Source organism: Rattus norvegicus, chromosome 6 (genome assembly GCF_036323735.1).
Source record: "Rattus norvegicus strain BN/NHsdMcwi chromosome 6, GRCr8, whole genome shotgun sequence".
Lineage (NCBI taxonomy): Eukaryota > Metazoa > Chordata > Mammalia > Rodentia > Muridae > Rattus > Rattus norvegicus.
In genome coordinates, this window is record NC_086024.1 from 125,484,687 (window position 1) to 125,503,523 (window position 18,837).

The following is an 18,837-nucleotide window of genomic DNA, read 5'->3' on the forward strand; positions in this document are numbered from 1 at the left end:
GCAGAGGCAGACAGCTTGCTGTGAGTTCAAGGCCAGTCTGGTGTACAGAGCCAGATCCGTGACAGACAGGGCTACACAGAGAAACCTTGTCTTGAAAAGGAAAGAAAAGAAAAGGAAAGGAAAGGAAAGGAAAGGAAAGGAAAGGAAAGAAAAGGAAGGAAGAGAAGAGAAAGGAAGGAGAGAGAAGAGGAGAGGAGAGGAGAGGAGAGGAGAGGAGAGGAGAGGAGAGGAGAGGAGAGGAGAGGAGAGGAGAGGAGAGGAGAGGAGAGGAGCAAAGCTAAAGATGTGATGAAAACAGTGCCTGGCACGTGGTAAGTCCCCAAGAGCCTGTATGTAAATCAACACGCCTGATGCTTATTACCTTATCACTATTGCCTTTAGGTAACAGTAGCTGGAAAGACTCCAAGTGTGAGAATTATATGAATTTTCTCTGATTTTATCTATTTTTAAGCAAAGCTTTACTGAATACTGCAATACTACACAATTATTATTAGTTAGTGTATAGCTAGTGGAACAGCTAACCCCAGGGCCTTATCATCACTCCTGAAGGAAGCCCCGTCAGCAGCCCTTTCCCAGGCTACCCCTTTCCTCAGACCCTGGAGCCCACTCACTCAGTCTCTGCCTCCATAGATTGGCCGTTTCTCCGCAGTTCATAGGACAGAATCGTATAGGATGCGATCTTCTGTGCCTGGCTAGATTTATAAAATGTTTTCTAGGTTTACAATTATTTAGCAAGTAGTTGAGCTTTCTTGCTTTTTAAATTGAAGAAGTGCACAGGCATAAGATTAGCTGCTCACAAGCTGCATTTGGTATGATATTGTATGGCTACTATTCTGTATTTCAAAACTTTATTCCTTATGATTGCCAAATAATATTCCACTGGGAGGAAATGCTTCATTTTTAAAAATCCATTAATAGATGAATGAATTCTGGAGGTTTCCCACTTCTTGTATAGTTGAGGAGTCTGCCACAAGCCTTCATGGCACCCTCTCCTAAGAGCCTATGCTTTAGTTTTCTTGGCTGCACAGAAAGGCCTGGAACTAGTGGATCATGTGGGTAACTGTTGTGCTTTGTTCTTAAGTTTTGTTTGAAAAACATCACACCTGCCTAACCATAATCTTCTGGAAGAATTCTCAAGTAGAAGAGGAGGTGTAGGGGCAGATGGGACTCTGAGCAGACATCTGGCTTTGAACCCTTGCTTCTAAGCACGATCGCCCTGTGAGTCAGGAGCATGCTGTCTAACATCTTGGAGCCTCTTTCTCCTTGTCACGAAAACGTGCAGAGTGACTGTGCCAGTGACAGTGCCAGGGCCTGGCATACAGAAACACTGAGCCAATAGTCACCACCCTCATTAGCAGGCATCTTCCTGGTACCAATGACAATTCTCTTCCTTTTTTTTTTTTTTTTTCCTGTAAGAGAGATCTAAAAATACAGGAAAGCCTCAAACAGAAAGCAACCGTCACCCGCATTCCAGTTCCTCAGAGTTAATCCCCACCAGCACAGCCTCAGACTCTATCCCGAGTGTGATGATGCCCTGTCCCTATCACTGTGGTCTTGGCTCATTTGCTCCCAGAGAAGAGAAGACACATCCCACTAGGACTCTGCAGTACAAATGGAACCCCTGTCCCAGCCTACTAAAGCAAGGGTGACAGTGATCAGGGGACATAAGCAACTGTCCTTGCCTCACTGTATGAAACCCCAGTGGGCAGCAACTAGGTGTGGAGCTGGGATGGACTTCTCAGAAGAGCCACTTGTATAGAATAAAGAAGCTAGTCTTCAAATAATGTAAAAAAAAAAAAAAAAAAAAAAAAAGGCAGCAGCAGACATAGTGTCCCTGAAGACTTGGGGACAGGACAGGCAGGTAAGATGGCCAACCAGCCAAGGCACCTAAGCCTAACCTTGTAACCTGAGCTTGATCCCTGGAATCTCTATGGTGGAAGGAGAGAACCGACTCCTGCAAACCGCCCTCTGTCTTCCACACTCCACATGTACACACAGACACTAAATAAACAAACATATATAACTTTTAAAGTTTAAAAAATGATTCAGAATAGACACCTCTGCAGACTGTCACTTAAAGCACTGTCTTAAAGCCTTCTAAGGAGTCTCTGAATTCCTACTGCCTCCAAAAGGAAAACCAATGAGAGTCGACCAACACAAACAACATAAAATATGAATGTGGGTCAACAGCAGTAAAAGGCCTATGCTCTTCTTACAGCATCTAAATATAAACAGGAAGCCCTGGCCAGCAATCCGAGATGCCTGGCCCATTCCATACAGCATGCGACCTCCTACCATAGCACAGCCATGACCTCTAGAGCAGAAAGGGTGGGGGAGATCAAAGATGTACAGTTTGCTAGCAGCTCTCCATACCAACAAGGCCAGACAGCATCCCCCACCCACCACACACAAGTCCTATTCCTCACAGTCTGAGCTTCCCTTCCACCATAGCAAAATTGGCACACAGGAGCTCTGCAGTGACCTACTTCTGACATCAGTACCCACCACACATGGAGTTCTCCAGAAAGCTACTTTTCCCCCTCACCATCCAAAGTGATCCCAAAGCTTCAAATGCAGAACGAGGCTTCTTAAAGAAAAACAATGGGGCCTCTATGGTTCCCCCTGTCCTCTCTAGAAATAGAGAAGCATAAGCGGGGGTGGGGGGGGTAGGGGTGGGGGTTGTGTCCCGGATCTCTCTCAGAGGGTATTAGCAGGGCCTTCCCTGATTCCTGAGCTTTCTACTTCAATAGTTACTTGGGACACAGACCACAAAAGATCAGAGAACTGTCTTGTTCTAGATCTCACCTAGAAGGTCATGCTCATTTGCAAACACAATTCCTAAAGCTTGAGACATGATTCTGTCACTTCAAAGAACCTGTCAAGCAACCCTTGAGCTTCCGCATTGGGCATCCTTACTAGCACTTTCACCCAGGAGGAATCAGGGCACAGCTCCCGCTAATGTTCTCATACCCAGGCATATGCTTCCTTTCCCTTTTCAAAGGTCGCTGTGTACACTCTTTGCTAAAGCAGTCCCAGGCACTTGAGACAGGCTGAAAAGCCTGGGTGTGACCGGGCTGAACAAAGACAGGCTGTGGAGCTTCCTCCTAGAGAGTGTTGGGCGTTCCCGGACCCTCCTCACTAAGTTCCGGTTAACAAAGCAGCCCGAGTAGCTCAGTATTCTCCTTGCATCTCTGAACTCCCCTTTAAAAAAGCAATGGCCCCAGTCTCGGAGACTGCAAATACCAACTCGGCCTGTAGGGACACTATGTCACCCTGCCTTGTGGCGGGGTGGGGACTGTAAGGTATTAATATACAAATGACAAAATAAAAAGTTAGGTGTGAGATGCACCTGGGAAGGAGCAACTGCGCATGCGCTAAAGTGGTTCCCGTCTGGATCTTGACGGGGTTCCTGCGACCCCTGGTGGCAGCTGCTCCCCTACTGCAGAACGACCTCTGACCCCTGCAAAAAGTCCGGATCCTGACAGATGTGAAAGCCACCGCTTTCGGTTTATCATCTTGCTATATAGTTCTGGGTTCTAGAGTTTTAACGAGTCCAGAACTTCAGAGTGTCCGCGATATGCTTAAACAAAAACGTCTGAGGGCTGGTTGTGCTGTTTAGTAAAGGCTGTCTGTCCATAACCTCCTGCAGATCTATACTGGTTCTAAGAGCTGCTGCTCAAATCACCTCAAGGCAACCAGGATCAACCTCTGTCACTCAGGGTGTGCAATCTCGCGGTGACACAACAGTGAGGAGGTGAAGTGATGATCTGCCCACCCGCTCTCTTTAACATTTCTTTTTTTTTTCGGAGCTGAGGACCGAACCCAGGGCCTTGCGCTTGCCTAGCAAGCGCTCTACCACTGAGCCAAATCTCCAACCCCCACCCGCTCTCTTAAACGGGGACCCTATCCATGCTTGTCCCTCGGGTAGCAGGGGTCACGGGGAATAAGGGGCAAGTGCTTGGGACATGTTTAGGATGATTACCAGCTGTAATCATCACCAATAATTTAGTACTACGTATCCAGCAGTCCCTACATAACCTGAGGCCTCTCTGCACAGAAGTTACCGCCTCTGATTGGTGCTGGGCAAGGCACAGGGCAAGACATCCAGCTAAAGTGGGACTCTGCTTCCCGCTCCCCCTGCTCTGCACTCTCCCCAGCCCACTGTGGACAGCTACACCCTGTGCCACACTGCAACACCTCGATTTCTACAGAACAGTCTGTGCTCTGCTCCCGCCCCCAAGAGAGCTCAGAGCTTTCCAAATATGGGTGTGTGTGTTTTCTTCTTCATTTCCAAAGCATCATGAATATCTGGGGGAAGAAAATGAGCACTAGACATGGTTTGGCAGCCACAGGAGACTAGGAGAGGTTGTGACCAAGCAAGGCCTGCACTCAGGATCCAATCAGTCAAAACACAAGAGCCAGGCCAGGTGACAGCCCACATCAGACTCTGCGATTCCAGGCCCTTAGGAGATCCTAGGAGGGACCTGACTGCCTTACATTACAGAGGCTCTTCAGCCAAACAGATTGGAGGTAGTCCATAGACCCAAAGGTGAGTGTCAGCACGAGAGGAGCTACAGACAAGGTAGTGTGCTTCAAAGCATGCCCTTGACCACATCTATATTCATCAAAATAGGCAGCATTTCAAACACTGAAGATCCCTCACCTCTGACTTAATTTTATCGGAATAGGCCCCTCAGCAGTTGTGCACCTGCATGCCCGGTAAGGCTTTAACAAACAGTCTTGTGCAGACAGCCTGTGAGGCAGCTCTACCGCCGATCTAGTACAGGAGGCCAGGCAAGCAGTGTAGACATGCCACGGCGTCAATGTCCAGCCTGGACCATGTGCCCGTGTGTTTGCTAATCACACGAAGTCACATAACTATGGAAAGGCAAGTGACGGGAGTGAAATAATTAAACCAGAGCAGAATGACAAGCCACACTGTGCTAACTATAACTAGAGGTGGGGTCAGCGGACGGCGGGTAGGGTCTGCAGGCAACAACTGTGTCACTGAGGGTGGACCCAGCTAAGGGACGAGAGAATAGCGCCACATTGGAAGAAGGCAAACCCAGTTAGGGAGTGGGCTGGGAAGAGGTGAGTGGGTAGGCAGGCAGCCTGGAGAAGAGGGTGGGTAGGACACAGCAGGATATGTGGTCAGCCTGGCCATCTGGGAGCTGTCCACAACTCTAGAAGGAAAAAAAAAGTGTGCCTACGTTTAGCAGAAAACTCACTGAGAACCCAAGCTTGGAGCATAGGGAAACTCTTACTTTACTGTGGATTTTCCATGGTCCATTTTTAATTTCAGCTTCACTTGTCCTGACACTCGGGTTGCTGTCTAGCTGCTGGCTTTATCATATGTGGACATCACCTGCCACAGTAGGAAACACACAGAGGGAACGTTTCCTGTCACTCGGACCTCTTTCCCGAGAGCAGAGCTCCACGGAGGACCCTACCTACACATAACCCTGTTCCCACCTGGGAGCGCCAGGATCAGCCCTGTTCTTCTCCTTCACCGTGGCGCTCCACCTTATCTGCAGAGAATCCTTTAGTCCTGACCAACAAACTAGTACCCTAGAAACCCCTGTAGGCCAAGCAGATCCCCAGGAGAGCACGCCTAGGTGATCAGAATTCATCACTTTAGCTCCAGCCCCATAGCTTCCTTAAGGTCCAGGAAAACCTCGTCCTGTGATGCTCCCCGCCGGTTCCCTCTTCCCTTGCCTCACCAGCCCCTTACACACATACGGCTTGACCCCACTGCCTGCAGCCTCTCTTTCAAACACCTCCCTGTTCTGTGTCTGCCCTGGCCTTGGTACAGCCTCTATACTTGGAATCTAGGCTTTGGCTGTCTCACTATAGCAGTTAGGACCAATGAGGACAGAGGAAGCATGCTAGTCTTTGAAATGAAAGGAATTTAATGCTTGGAACTGTCTGCATAAGAGATGAAAGATGAAGAAGAAAAGCGACATGGTTACCCACCCACCCCGGATTCTAGCATCAGCAGGAAGCTGCTGCCATCACAAAAGCTGGAAAGGCCAGGGAGAGGAGGTGGAGTTGAAAGGGCCCAGAAACTGGGGTCATTGTGTGGGAGTTAAACAGAGAAGGACATTTCATTTGTCAGGAGCTGGACATACTGTGACTTTTCTCTCATCCTACCCCATGCCTTCCAGCAGTGCCTTCTGGTGGCCAAAGCCGGGCGCAAGTCAACTGATTAGCCCTGGGAAACAGCCTGTAGAAGTGAGAGCCTTGAGAGGCAGAACACAGAGGAAGGGTCAGTTCACAGCTTCCACAAGCCTCCTTCCTACAGTCTTCTTTATTTCCTTCCTAGCTAGCCTTGCCCTGTGCAGAAAGATCATTCCTACTTATATATTCACTCAAGGCAATTTTCATCCTTAAAACTTGCCAATGGTTGGCAGTTTCCTGGCAAGAGAAGATGTAGAATTTGTCCACTAGACTGACGCTGTCAATCAACTGCATGTACAGAAAGTGCTGTGTGCCTTGACTGTGATGTGTACTGAGTCTGCTTTATAACATGGGCAAAGCGCTGTTCAAATCATCACCGAAGGATGAAACACAGAGTTCTTGCAAAGCTGTCAATCCTGAAACTGGAACCAGCCAAAAACAGCCAAGATTGTTTGTCACTATTGACTGGCTCAGAGAGCCTGCCACTGAAAAGAGGGCACACAGCTGGCTGTCTGCTGCCTACAGCTAGGTGTGCACATCACTGAGCCTCCAATTCGGGAGGCGGGGCTGGAAGACAATCCCCAAGGCAAGTTTGGGCAATGGAAAGAAACTGTCTCCAAAAGAAAGTCAAAACAAAGAAAACACCACAACAAGCACCGAAATGCCAATGCATGTCACATACAGAACAATGTGGAGAGTGGGTAAGGCTAGGAAAGCCTAAGTGACAGGGCAGCAAGAGAGGAATCAGCAATCCAAAACCACAAAGAAACCTCCAGATCCATAGGAATGTCTAAGGAGAAGCACCAAAAACCGAAGTGGAGGGAACACTTCTCAAATCACCTTCTGTCGTCAATCCTCATGATAAAGTCAAGCCTTCACATGGGGCCACAGGTGTCCTGTATGTACACAGATATAGAGAGCCTCAACAAGACCAACACCCCAAACCCAGTACACTGAAAATGATTAGATACCATGGCCAAATGGGATGGATCCCAGGAATACAGGACTGAGCTGACACATGGCAATCAACATACTAAAAGGATGAGGCACACGAGTTACATGACCTTCACATGGGAGGGGGAAAGTCACAGACGAAAACTCAATAACACAGACTTAATCAAAATTCCCCTACCACGGGGCTGTCTGCTCTGGTCACGTCCACGCGCCACCATTAATGAGAACGTAGGGAAGTATCAGCCTGTGCAGACGTGCAACGGGAACGGCACAAAGGAAGGTATTTGCAGATGTCATAATATTATGCAGAAACACTAAAAATATACCTTTAAAAGAAACCTTTAGAGCTAATGGGTTCATTTGGGTTGTGGAATATGAAACAAACACAAGAAAACCAGCTTTCAGTGGTACTGAGCAATCACAAAATGAAACCAGGGAACAATCCTGAGAGCAATATTTAAAAGAATTAAATACTTAGAATAAAATGTTTAAAGGGAATATAAGACATACATACCCAAAATAATCTAGACAAGGGCTGGAGAAGATAACTGCTCTTCCAGAGGTCCTGAGTTCAATTCCTAGAAACCACATGGTGGCTCACAACCACCTGTAATAAGATCTGATGCCCTCTTCTGGGGTGTCTGAAGACAGCGACAGTGTACTCACATATATAAAATTATCTTTAAAAAAAAACCTAGACAATATTTTTAAATGAAAGAAGGCATTCCATGTTCATAGATTAGAAGATGACAATACTGTCCAAACATACCTACAGATTCAACAGTGCCCTGATCAAAATTTTCCTGCCCTAATTTACAATCTGTCTTAAAATTTACATGGAAATATAAGGACTCAGAAGAGCTGAAATGATCTTGAGGAGGAAAAAGAGATCCAAAGACTTTGCGAGTTCAAAGAGTACTACAAGGCCCCAGGGATAATGAGCTCGCAGTGAAAGGACAGACTCAGTGGCCAGCAGTCTAGAGATGATCACATTTACAGTCAACAGTAAGGGTGGAGAGGCGAGTTAGTGGAAGAATTGTCTCCTTAACAAATGGCTCTAGAACAACAGGAACTCCACACGCAAAAGAATAAATTTGGACCTTGCCTTCATAAAAGCAAATAAAAGTTAACGCATAATGGAGTTATGAGTCCTAAGTTTACCAGTTAACATCACAAAGCTCTTAGTACAATAAATGAAAGGAATAAGTCTTCTCTGTGTTGATTAGGCAATGGTTTCCAGATACAAAGCCAACAAAAACTCAGCCTTTGTATTTCAAGGGGCACTGCTGGAGAAAAACCATTACTATTACTCTGCTGTAGAAGCACAGTAACGAAATGACCCCTAATAACATGCTGCTCTTCCACAGATCAGAGGTCACCCACCCTCATCAGAGAAGCCTCTTGTAGTACGTGGTAGTTAATATGGAGACCCACAACTGGACGATGTGCAGAGGGTGAGAGCTTTTGGAGTGCTTAGCCCTGAAGGGGAAGTCTTTATGAAACTCACCCTCTCAGGGTGAAGGGGTCTAAGCAGAGGAGGAGGGAAAAGATTCTAAGAGCCAGGAAACAGCAGAGACGGCCAGGGCAGTGTCAACCAGACACAACAGGTCTGACACACATGTCACAGCACACACAAGACCTGCACACACTGAAACTATCAGAGTCCCATCATGGAGGGGAGGGAGGGAACACAAAAGCTCACTCCTAACAAAGGCTCTCTGCACCTGATAGCTACCGGGTACAGGAGAAATCGGTTTTCTTCAGGGGAATGGAAGTGAGTGTCTTCGTCGTGCCTAAAGGCAGGCCTCACGCTCAGGAGACGCTGGCTACCACAAACCGGGGTCCATGGTCTGGTTTGTTTTAAGTGGAAGGAAGGACAGGAAGTTGTGTGGGTAGAGGTGGGGATCTGGGAGAAGCTGGGAGAGGCGAAAGGTTATAATTAAAGCACAATTACATCATTTTTTAAAGGAAAAAAGAAAGTTAAAGATAGCACAGACTGAGGTGAGATATTTACAGACCATACCTTGGCAAAATAATCTATAGCTAAAAATGTAAACAAACAAAACTACTGCAGCTCAGTAGAAAACAGAGGAGCAACAACCTCAGTAGACCTCTCTTTAAAAAGACAATAAATGGCAAAAAGTGTGACAAGTGCTCAGGGCCATCCGTCACTGGGGAGACACAGACAAAACTCAGAGTGGATATGGATGATCTCACATCATGGTCGTGTCAGAAGGGGATGGAGGGGGTGACTCAGTGGTTAAGTGTGCGTGGTGCTCCTGCAGAAGACCACGTGTGACTCCCAGAACACTCATCCACAACCTCATACAACTCCAGTGCCAGAGGATCCGATGCCCTCTTCTGGCTTCTGTGGGAACTGCACTCACTCACACGTACAACTCACGCTCAGACACATACATATACCCATAATTTACAAAATAGGTTTAAAATGTTTGAATGACAGATATTAACAAAGGTCGACAATGATCTGGAGGAAACAGTCTCTGCACAGGTCAAACCCTTTGGAAACAGTGTTGGTTCCTCACAAGGGTAAGCTCAGAGCTATCCCAAGACCCTGTAATGCTAGCATGCACTTTCCAGTAGGAACACAAGCATTGAAAATGCATGCTCGCCCCAAATCTGTGTAGGTTACAGCAGCATGATTTTCAGCTATTAAAAAATGATACACACTCTAACACCTAAGAACCTTGAAAGCGTGCTAAGTGAAAGAAGACAAGACTCAAAACACTTATTATAAATTTAATTTATATAAAATTTCTGGAATAGACAAATCCATAGAGACAGAATACATAGCAGTTAACTATGAGTGCTGAGTGGGCTGGGAGTCAATTGATATCTAATGAGTATAAGTTTCTTCTGACAGGTGATAAAATTTTCTAAAATCATCTGGTAATGGTTACACAACTCTAAATATACTAAAAACTGCATTATTTATTTTAATGGTTAGATTTTTATGGTAAAAATATGTGAATTATATATCAATAAATTTGTTAGGAACAAACGAACAAAAAATCGTCTCACTGAGATGCCCCAGGGGGTAAAGGTGCTCGCACACGGTCCTGACAACTTGAGACATGCTGTCTGTCAGACCCCACATGATGTCAGAGAGGATCAACTTCTGAGTTGTCCTCCAACCTCCATGTGCACACAAATAAGCACACATACTCACACAAACACACACAAAATGTTTTCTAAGCTACACAGAGTATTCTGCAGAGATTGCACAACAGAGATAACTGAGGCAATGTGGCACAGGCATGCTTTGTGTGTGACACGAGGCTGCCCACGTGGAGGTGGCTAGCCCTCAGTGAAGGAAGGCAGGCACGCAGGTCATGCCGGTCAGCTTTTTGTTGCTGTGTCACACACCCGAGGAAACCAGCTTCAAGGATGGGAGGTTTCTTCCAGCCACAGAAACAGAGGTTTGCTCAGGGTCACCTGGTTCCGTTGTGTGGCCTGTTCTGGGCTATGACGCCAAGGAGGAAGGCCAAGGTGTATCCTTCAGAGCATTCCCCCAGTTAGGCCCACTTTCCATTCTCTCCCAACATAGTTCCGCCAGCTGGGGCCCAAGCCTTCAATGCATGAGCCCAGGAGGGCATCCAAATTCACATCTGAACACAAATCCAGCTGTTCTAGAACAATCTAGAAATCCCTCTCTTTTGACACAGACTCCCTATTTCTGGGAACGTTATGATGGGAACCATGAGGAACAAACACAAAGGCCTTGCTAGGAGGGTGCACTCTACTGTCTTAGTCATAATGGTGAGAAGCTAAAACAAGAGACATGTCCAAAGTAGAGGCCTAAGTGACACCTTGCCCACACAAGGAAAAAAAACTTGGGTAGCTCCCCAAACTGCCAAAATCATCTATTGTTGGGAAAGGTGTTCAAGCACTCCCATAAGGTGGAAATATACGAGTCATGGAGCAGAGTATGTTATAAAATTTCATTCTTATAGAAAAACCCAAACTCATGAATGGCAAGTACACAGGGGACCTGGGAGGACACTGACGGATTGCCAATGCTATGCCTCTGGGGAAATGGAGTGTCCACGTCCTCTCCATTTGTCTACACACTGGGTATACAATACACATACTCTTTGTCTACACTGTGGGGAAGGGACAGCCGGAAGCACCACTCCTGGCCCCCGTTAGACCTTTAACCCAGGGAAGTGTACAAGAGGGCAAAGCCTTCACTCATCCGTAGATGTGAAGATGCTGAAGGGATGAGGAGGCAGCCATCGGAGTCACCTGCTGCTCTGCTCCTAAGCCCTGGCACACTAAGGTGACACTACATAAAGACCCTTCGCTTGACCTGCATTTGTATGTTTCAAAGCATCTTCTCTTTGTCTCCTTTGATGTTCTCCATACTTTTGTAGGGATTAAATTTCTTACAAGTCACAGAATAGAATCAGAATAAAACAGCTGAGTGTCTGACATCAGGTCTTATGCACACTACAGGATCACAGATTCTGGATCCATGAGCCTCACCTAGAATCTCGGCTCTGCACTGGCCAGGTGCCTCAGCTTCTTTGCGGGAGTGACAACCCTATAATACTAGAGAGTTCCTAGGATGAGTGTATTCCCACAGGTCTGTCACTCTCCACACTGGCCAATCCGAGGGAGCTGCGATTGTTGCAAAGGTTTCTGCAAACAGACTGACACTGGATCTCCCAAACCCTGAGGTCAGACAGATGTACCTTCCTCCTTGAGAACTCTCTGCAATGCACGCTACCTCCTCCATTCTTCCAAACTGCTCATCCCCAGGAAGACCACAGTGACCCTGTCACAGAGCAGCCACCCAGCCCCTCCCTGTTTTGCCTGTCGGGGAGTAGTAGTAGTAGTATTTGCGGACTCTCGCTCAGAAGAGTTACCACTGCGGACGCCTGTCAAGGGCATTTGCCCAGTGGGCCACCCCTCTTCACAGGCTGTGCTCCATGTGGTTGCAACGCATGCATCGTAGTGACTCTGTAGGGTGGGAGTGCCACCCTGCCAGCGCCAGCGAGACTCACGGAGCACCCTTGAGTCACAAACCCAAGAGAAATGAAACCTAGATGCTCCACTTATCCCAATCAACAGGAACCAGCAGGAGGGCAGGCAACCAGAGAATCAGAGAGAAAGGATCCAAGTCTTTGTCCTGAATCTGGATGACAGGGAGGTATACTTGGGCTGGGTATCCTTTCATCTAAAGAAATTTTCGTAGAATTTCAGAGGGGGCTTCAGCCTGAGCTGAGGTCAGTGTGTATGTTCAAGGCAGGAGCTGTGGTCCAAGTCCAGAGAGCCCTGTGTAATGAAGCATTAGCTGCTGGCTTTGGATCGTACCACCTCTTCCAGCTTTGTGCACAGAGCATACCTGTGCGTTCACCCGCTCAGCAGGCAGTCGGAGTGGGCAGAGGCATGGTGGGCCGTTCCTACCACTTCTCCACCTGCCCCCTGCAGCTACGGCACCTGTCTAACCAATCCAAGAGCCGTCCTCAGATTCTCTACTGCCCTTGCCACCCCTACGGAGTCTCTACCAGCAAATAGGAGCAGACTCTAAAAAAAAAGAAGTGCTGATGGTTTGTCCTGGGACTGAAGCTACTAGCTAAACAAAGGAGCCGTCTGGCCAAGCCTCTAGCCCACGGCCTAGAGAGAACAGATGCTTCAGGCACAGATACGGTCAGCCTGGGACCAACTCCACCACACCTACATTCTCTCAGCAGTCAAAACAGAGCCTCAACCATGACCTGAGAGCATCAAGAAGCCTGTCTCCACTCCGAAGGAAATCAGGGCAGCTGCCTGGCAACACTATTCCAGGAGGGGAAAATAAGCATTGAAGGGAAATTCCCTCCCCAAGTCACACAGCTGGGATGTCATCTCTTCCCGAGCAGGGAGCTGTTAGAATTTGCCCTAAGGAAAAAGAGTGAATACTCTTTGATTGCTTTGTTTTCTTTTGAATTGAGTGAGAGAAAAATCCTAAATAAAGACACATGTTTCCTTGGTGGTCTCAACATGCCATCTTTTTAGAGCATGGTAATATTCGAGTCACCACTGCCCACTCCATAAAAATCCCAACTCAGTGTGTCCTTAACCTTTTTCAAGAGCACCCATGTGCCCAGAACTAAGGAAAGTGTGGTGAAAAGTTAGCAATGCCTGATGGGCAATGCCAGTCATGAGGGACCATCTCACCTCCAGGGTGAATGCCAGTCATCTGCAGATCACTCAGAAATGTTGCCTTGGCTGGCTCTGTCCTGGGGGAAGGCCCCTCAAACACAACAATCCAGGAGCTTCTCTCTTTGTTGACAGACACCCAGGTCTGCCTACAGGTTGATGACACTGTGAAGTGTGTGGGTGTGTGAAGACACTGTGCTTTCAAGCTGAGACTGGGTAAGACGTGAACCCTTTTAGACATGGCTTCTGTTTACACTGTGGCTCCTGAGCTTTGCGGAAACTGGCAGACTTGTGAAAGCCTGGTCCCAAAGCTCTCCTGACCTTGCACAGCAAAGTTCCCTCTCTCACACTCCACCTTACAAACAGGCACCTGCTGCACAGTGGGTGCTCAGGGGAAGGCACGGGGCTGGTTAGCTTTAAGCAGTGAGGCAGGTGAAAAGCACTAAGGCACTCTGCAGAGGTGAGCACGCCCATAATGAGTTGGCACCTCCTCACTGCTATTCCTCTTCACACACTGCCAAGCAGAGAGGTCTGTGAACTCTGCGGTCTGTGGAGAAAGCTAGCTAGCATCACAGGATGGCTCCTGGAAGGCAACACCCCTACTTGCTTCGTAGGGGATTTCAGAGCAGAGGAGCCCAGCTAGGGGCTCCAGCCCATGCCTGAGAAAGGGTTGTATGGGGCTATGGCAATGCCTGCCTCTTAAGACCCATTCAGAGCCTGCCCCACATGTGGCCCATACATATACAGCCACCAAACTAGAAAAGATGGATGAAGCAAAGAAGTGCAGGCCGACAGGAACCAGATGTAGATCTCTCCTGAGAGACAGCCAGATTACGGCAAATACATAGGCGAATGCCAGCAGCAATCCACTGAACTGAGAACAGGACCCCCGTTGAGGGAATCAGAGAAAGAACTGGAAGAGCTCTAATTGGCTCGAGACCCCATATGAACAACAATGCCAACCAACCAGAGCTTCCAAGGACTAAGCCACTACCTAAAGACTATACATGGACTGACCCTGGACTCTGACCCCATAGGTAGCAATGAATATCCTAGTAAGAGCACCAGTGGAAGGGGAAGCCCTGGGTCCTGCTAAGACTGAACCCCAAGTGAACGTGATAGTTGGGGGGAGGGCGGTAGTGGGGGGAGGATGGGGAGGGGAACACCAATAGAGAAGGGAAGGGGGAGGGATTAGGGGGATGTTGGCCAGGAAACCAGGAAAGAGAATAACAATTGAAATGTAAATAAGAAATACCCAAGTTAATAAAGATTGAAAAAAAAAAAAGAAAGAAAGAAAGAAACTTTTCTTGAACTGACTGCAATCCCCACGAAAGGCCTTCTGTGATGAAGTCATTATTTCAGGCTTTTCCACATCAGTCCTGGGCAAGTCTACTGAGGTTGAGAGTACTCATCCAAGTCCTGGACCCAGGCAACCCTGCTTTCCTTCTCTAGCTGCCCTGAGCACTGGGCACTCCCCTTTCCTAAGCAGCTTTCCAGGCCTCATCCTCAGATGAGCTGACTCTAGAGGTAGCCCTCCAATGACCAAGAAGGAGCAGTGAATTCCTGCAAGAAAGCCAGTCTCTCCCTTGCCCCTAACTGGATGCCCCTTAGGTTGTCAGGAGCATCCACTTGGGGTCAAGTCCAAGGGAAACCTCAGCACAAAAACAAGCGACATTTGCTTCTCTGCCAGACGCTGTGCTGAGTGCTTTACGTGTTTCCCACTCCCAACTCATTACTGTCATCCTCTACAGTGAGAGGACACCGTCCTTGCCTGTAAGCCTTGGAGCAGGATCCTCCAAGAACCTACGAACCGAAGCACAGGAGAGGAGCTGATGAGGGCCTACAGAGTTCCTCAGCAGAGTGTGTTCTCTATCTGGGACAGATGCCACGAAGCTAAGGGGAAAAGCTTCTCATCCAAACAATCTCCTTGGGGAAGAAACACTGTAAGAGCTGGAGGGTGATGGAGTCTGCTGTGAGCTGTGTCTCTTAGGAATGTCAGAAGCTACACCATCAAGTCTCACCAACATGCCTGCCTAGACACAAGCAGGTCAAGGATGACTCCAACAGACACGTCAAAGCAGATGGAGAAACGACACAAGGCCTCGACCTACACAAAGAGCTACAGGCAGTCAAGGAATGCTGAGAATGGAAGAACCGTCTTCCTCAGAGACGAGCACAGCGACTGGCTATCCAATACCAGATGATCAGCCCCGAAACATACACACAAGGAACATCATACAGATAGAACAGGTAATATTTAGCAATCATCTATCTATCTATCTACTATCTATCTACTATCTATCTATCTATCTATCTATCTATCTATGATAGTGATATATCAACAACCAATGGGAAAAGAGGCCATGAATGTGAAAGAAAGCAAGGAGGTAAATGAGATGGTTGAGAGGGTGGAAAGAGAAGGGAGAAATGACAGAATTGTATTATAATCTTGAAAATAAAAATGTCAAAAAAAGAAAGGAAGGAAGGAGTGAAGGGAGGGAGGGAGGGAAGGAATAAAGGGAGGGAGGGAGGAAGGGAGGGAGGGAGGGAGAGAGGAGAGATGGCTCGGTTGAATATTGGCCAGCCTGAGTTCCCTGCACCACTGGAGGGAAGGCACTCATCTCTGAGCTCAAATCGTGGCTCAAGCTCTTCCTAGCTGAGGACCCTGGGAAGTTTTCTAGCCTCCTGGCCCAGTTTCCTCCTCTGTAAAACAGAAGGCAATGGCCAGCCTCATAGAGCCTTGCCAACACTGAGTAAGATTTAAAATTACTCTGTACATTTCACAGATTAGCTTCCAAGGACTGTGCCCGTTACACTGAGAGTGCACCGTCAAGAGCAGCAGCATCTTCTCCCACCCCACAGAGACACTTAGGCGATTAGATGAACCCAGCAGAACTGGGTGAGGACATCAAGCCTGTCCCAAATCTCTTAAGTAGACCTCGGGCTGGGGCCCTGTTCAGTTCTGGAAAGGATGAGTCAGACAGGCTGGACCACAGACAGCCTACATCTCAGCAGTATGCCTGTGGCCTGCTCCCTGCCCCTATGCCAGCCACAGTCAGGTGCAATGTGTACCTAGGACGGCAGGAGGCTAGAAGCAGAGAGGCTGCCCATTTATGAATGTCATAGCCTTGGGAAGCCCAGCTGTGAGTGTCCGTCCATCTGGAAGCATTCCTGGACTTACCAGCCCAGAGGACCTTCTCCTGCCTCTGAAAGGTGCTATGCCCTCAGCCTTTCGCATGGGCTTCTTGCCTGGGCTGCCATGAGAGCATCATTATCGAATACCGTGGAGGTGCCAGATGCCATAGCAAGTGCTTTCTGTACATTATGTGGCCTCCTCCTCATATCCACATGGCAGATATGACAGAATAGGGATCAGCAGCTTGGCGACAGCACGGGCAGACAGTGTATGTACAGCCTTCCTTCCTTCTTCCTTCTCATGGGACGACATCCACTCACACCAGACTGCGAGCTGCTTCATGGCAGCAGAGCCACACTGTCTCTGTCCCTGGGCTGGAGACCCTTCAGAGGACTGTTACAGACGGCTACATTAGTCAGCTGGCCTTAGTTAACCAAAATGTAACGCTAACAATAAAAATATGGTGGGCCAGATATGACCTGAGTTCCTGTACCTGCTGTGCAGCAGCTTAATTACCAAACACTTCACTGCATGCTTGGCATAGTGTCGAGAGACCTCACCGAAATGTGAACACCACAGAACTGGGGCTCTGAGGAAACGAGACCTTATGGGCTCGTGCAGTAAGACTGACCCTGGGACCCTGCTGGGAATAGCCAGGTTAATCACCAGCCAGGAGCACAGGGGTCAAACAGGAGCCGGGGGTGAGGCACGCGTCCTCACCTTTGGTGGCGTAGGCTTCAGCAATCATCCGCAGCCTGTAGGGAGGCACAGCCATCAGTGGGAGGTCGTCGAGGCCCACCCGGGCGTAGATATTCAGGGCTTCCTTATAATCTCCTTCCACGTAATTCAGCTTGGCCATGACCAGATTGGACTCTTGTAGGAATTCTGACTAGAAGAAAAAAGACAGAAAGAAGTTTCTACAATATTATCTGCAGTGTTCCCAGGAGTCCTGCCATAGGCTGCAGGTCGACCCTACAGAGTCTCTCGGAAAACTTTCACAGGAATGCTCACAGCACTGTTAGTCACGATAGCCCCAGAGGGCGAACGACCCCGGCATCGATCAAACATGAACTCATGAACTAGCCACAAAGTTATTACTGTCACGATAAGGAAAAAGTGGGTTACTGATACATGCTACTACATGGACAAACACTTAAAACATACCAAGTGAAAAAGAAGCCACAAAAGGCCATATGGTGTAGTGACTCCCATTGGTCAGCAAAGTCCAGAAGTGCTGGATCTATAGCGTCACGACTGTGAGACTGGGCCTGAGGCTGGCATCAGAGAATGGGGGGGGGGGGGGGGGGGGAGTAACTACTAAGGTTTAAGGGTACTTTTTCTTTTTTGAGGTATTGAAAGAAACTGAGAACTGCTGGTGGTGATGCTGCATGATGTCATGAATACATTAAACGCCGTCTGCACTTTGAATGGGCAGTTGGCTCATTATGAGACTCTGATCTTAATAAAGCTATGAGAAAGCAAGACCCTACAGCTCCTGACAGACCTGTGCTGGACCAAGGGGGAAGAGAGGCTTCCAGAGTAAAGTAAAAATGTGAACACTGGCTGTAGAGACCTGTGGAGGTGTCTGACATCCTGGTGGGTCCACCCAACTCGGCGGAGCCAAACTCAAGCCAGAACCCAAGCCACACACGGCCAAGACTTCCAAAGGCAGGAGGGACCTTTCCCAGGACGCCAATCCTGCCTGGGAGGCTGAGGTGACAGACCAGGATCTTTTTCTTGTGGCCGAGAGCTGTGGTGGCTAAGGGATCACCCACATCTCCATACCAACCTCATCTTCTGCCTGTCTCCCTACACCCCATCAGCCAAAGGGAGAGGAAGCACCCAGTTACCTAGATAAGGAAACACCCATGTCCTCTCCCAGGCCGTGTCCTTGAACTCTAAGGCTAAATTGACGAGTACCTAGAAACACACGTAACCTGTAGCATTAGTGGGTTGAATGACTAGACACTCATGAGCACATGAGCAGAGCAGCTGTGCCAGTCAGGGTGGCTTCCAGACGACCCTCAGAAGGGAGCAAAGGCACCAGGCTGCCTGGAGAAGATGTGAGGGTGAGTAGTGAGGGCCCAAAGGACATGCACCTGTGTAAGAATTCAGACGCCATGGACGAGAGCAGACTGGAGAAGGGAGAAAAGGCTAACTAAGACCCTGTGGTGGTTTGAATATGCTTGGTCAAGGGAGTGGCACTATTAGGAAGTGTAGCCTTGTTGGAGTAGCTGTGTCACTGTGGGTGTGGGCTTTAAGACCCTCCTAGCTGCCTGGAAGCCAGTTTTTCTCCTGTTTGCCTTCAGATAAAGATGTAGAACTCTCAGCTCATCCTGCACCTTGCCTGCCTGGATGCTGCCATGTTTCTGCCTTGATGATAATGGACTGAACCTCTGAACCTG

General features: G+C 48.2%; 1 protein-coding gene across 8 annotated transcripts in view; it reads right to left on the bottom strand.

The window, feature by feature from the left end:
* Ttc7b (tetratricopeptide repeat domain 7B) overlaps window positions 1-18,837 on the bottom strand; it is a 211,833-nt gene that overhangs the window by 167,676 nt on the left and 25,320 nt on the right. For 7 of the 8 annotated variants that reach the window (XM_039112527.2, XM_063262123.1, XM_039112520.2 and 4 more), the window contains exon 3: window positions 17,153-17,321. In XM_039112527.2, the coding sequence (XP_038968455.1) occupies window positions 17,153-17,321 (169 nt within the window). The remainder of the gene's footprint in view (window positions 1-17,152; window positions 17,322-18,837) is intronic. The other variant, XM_063262125.1, reaches the window with a different exon arrangement.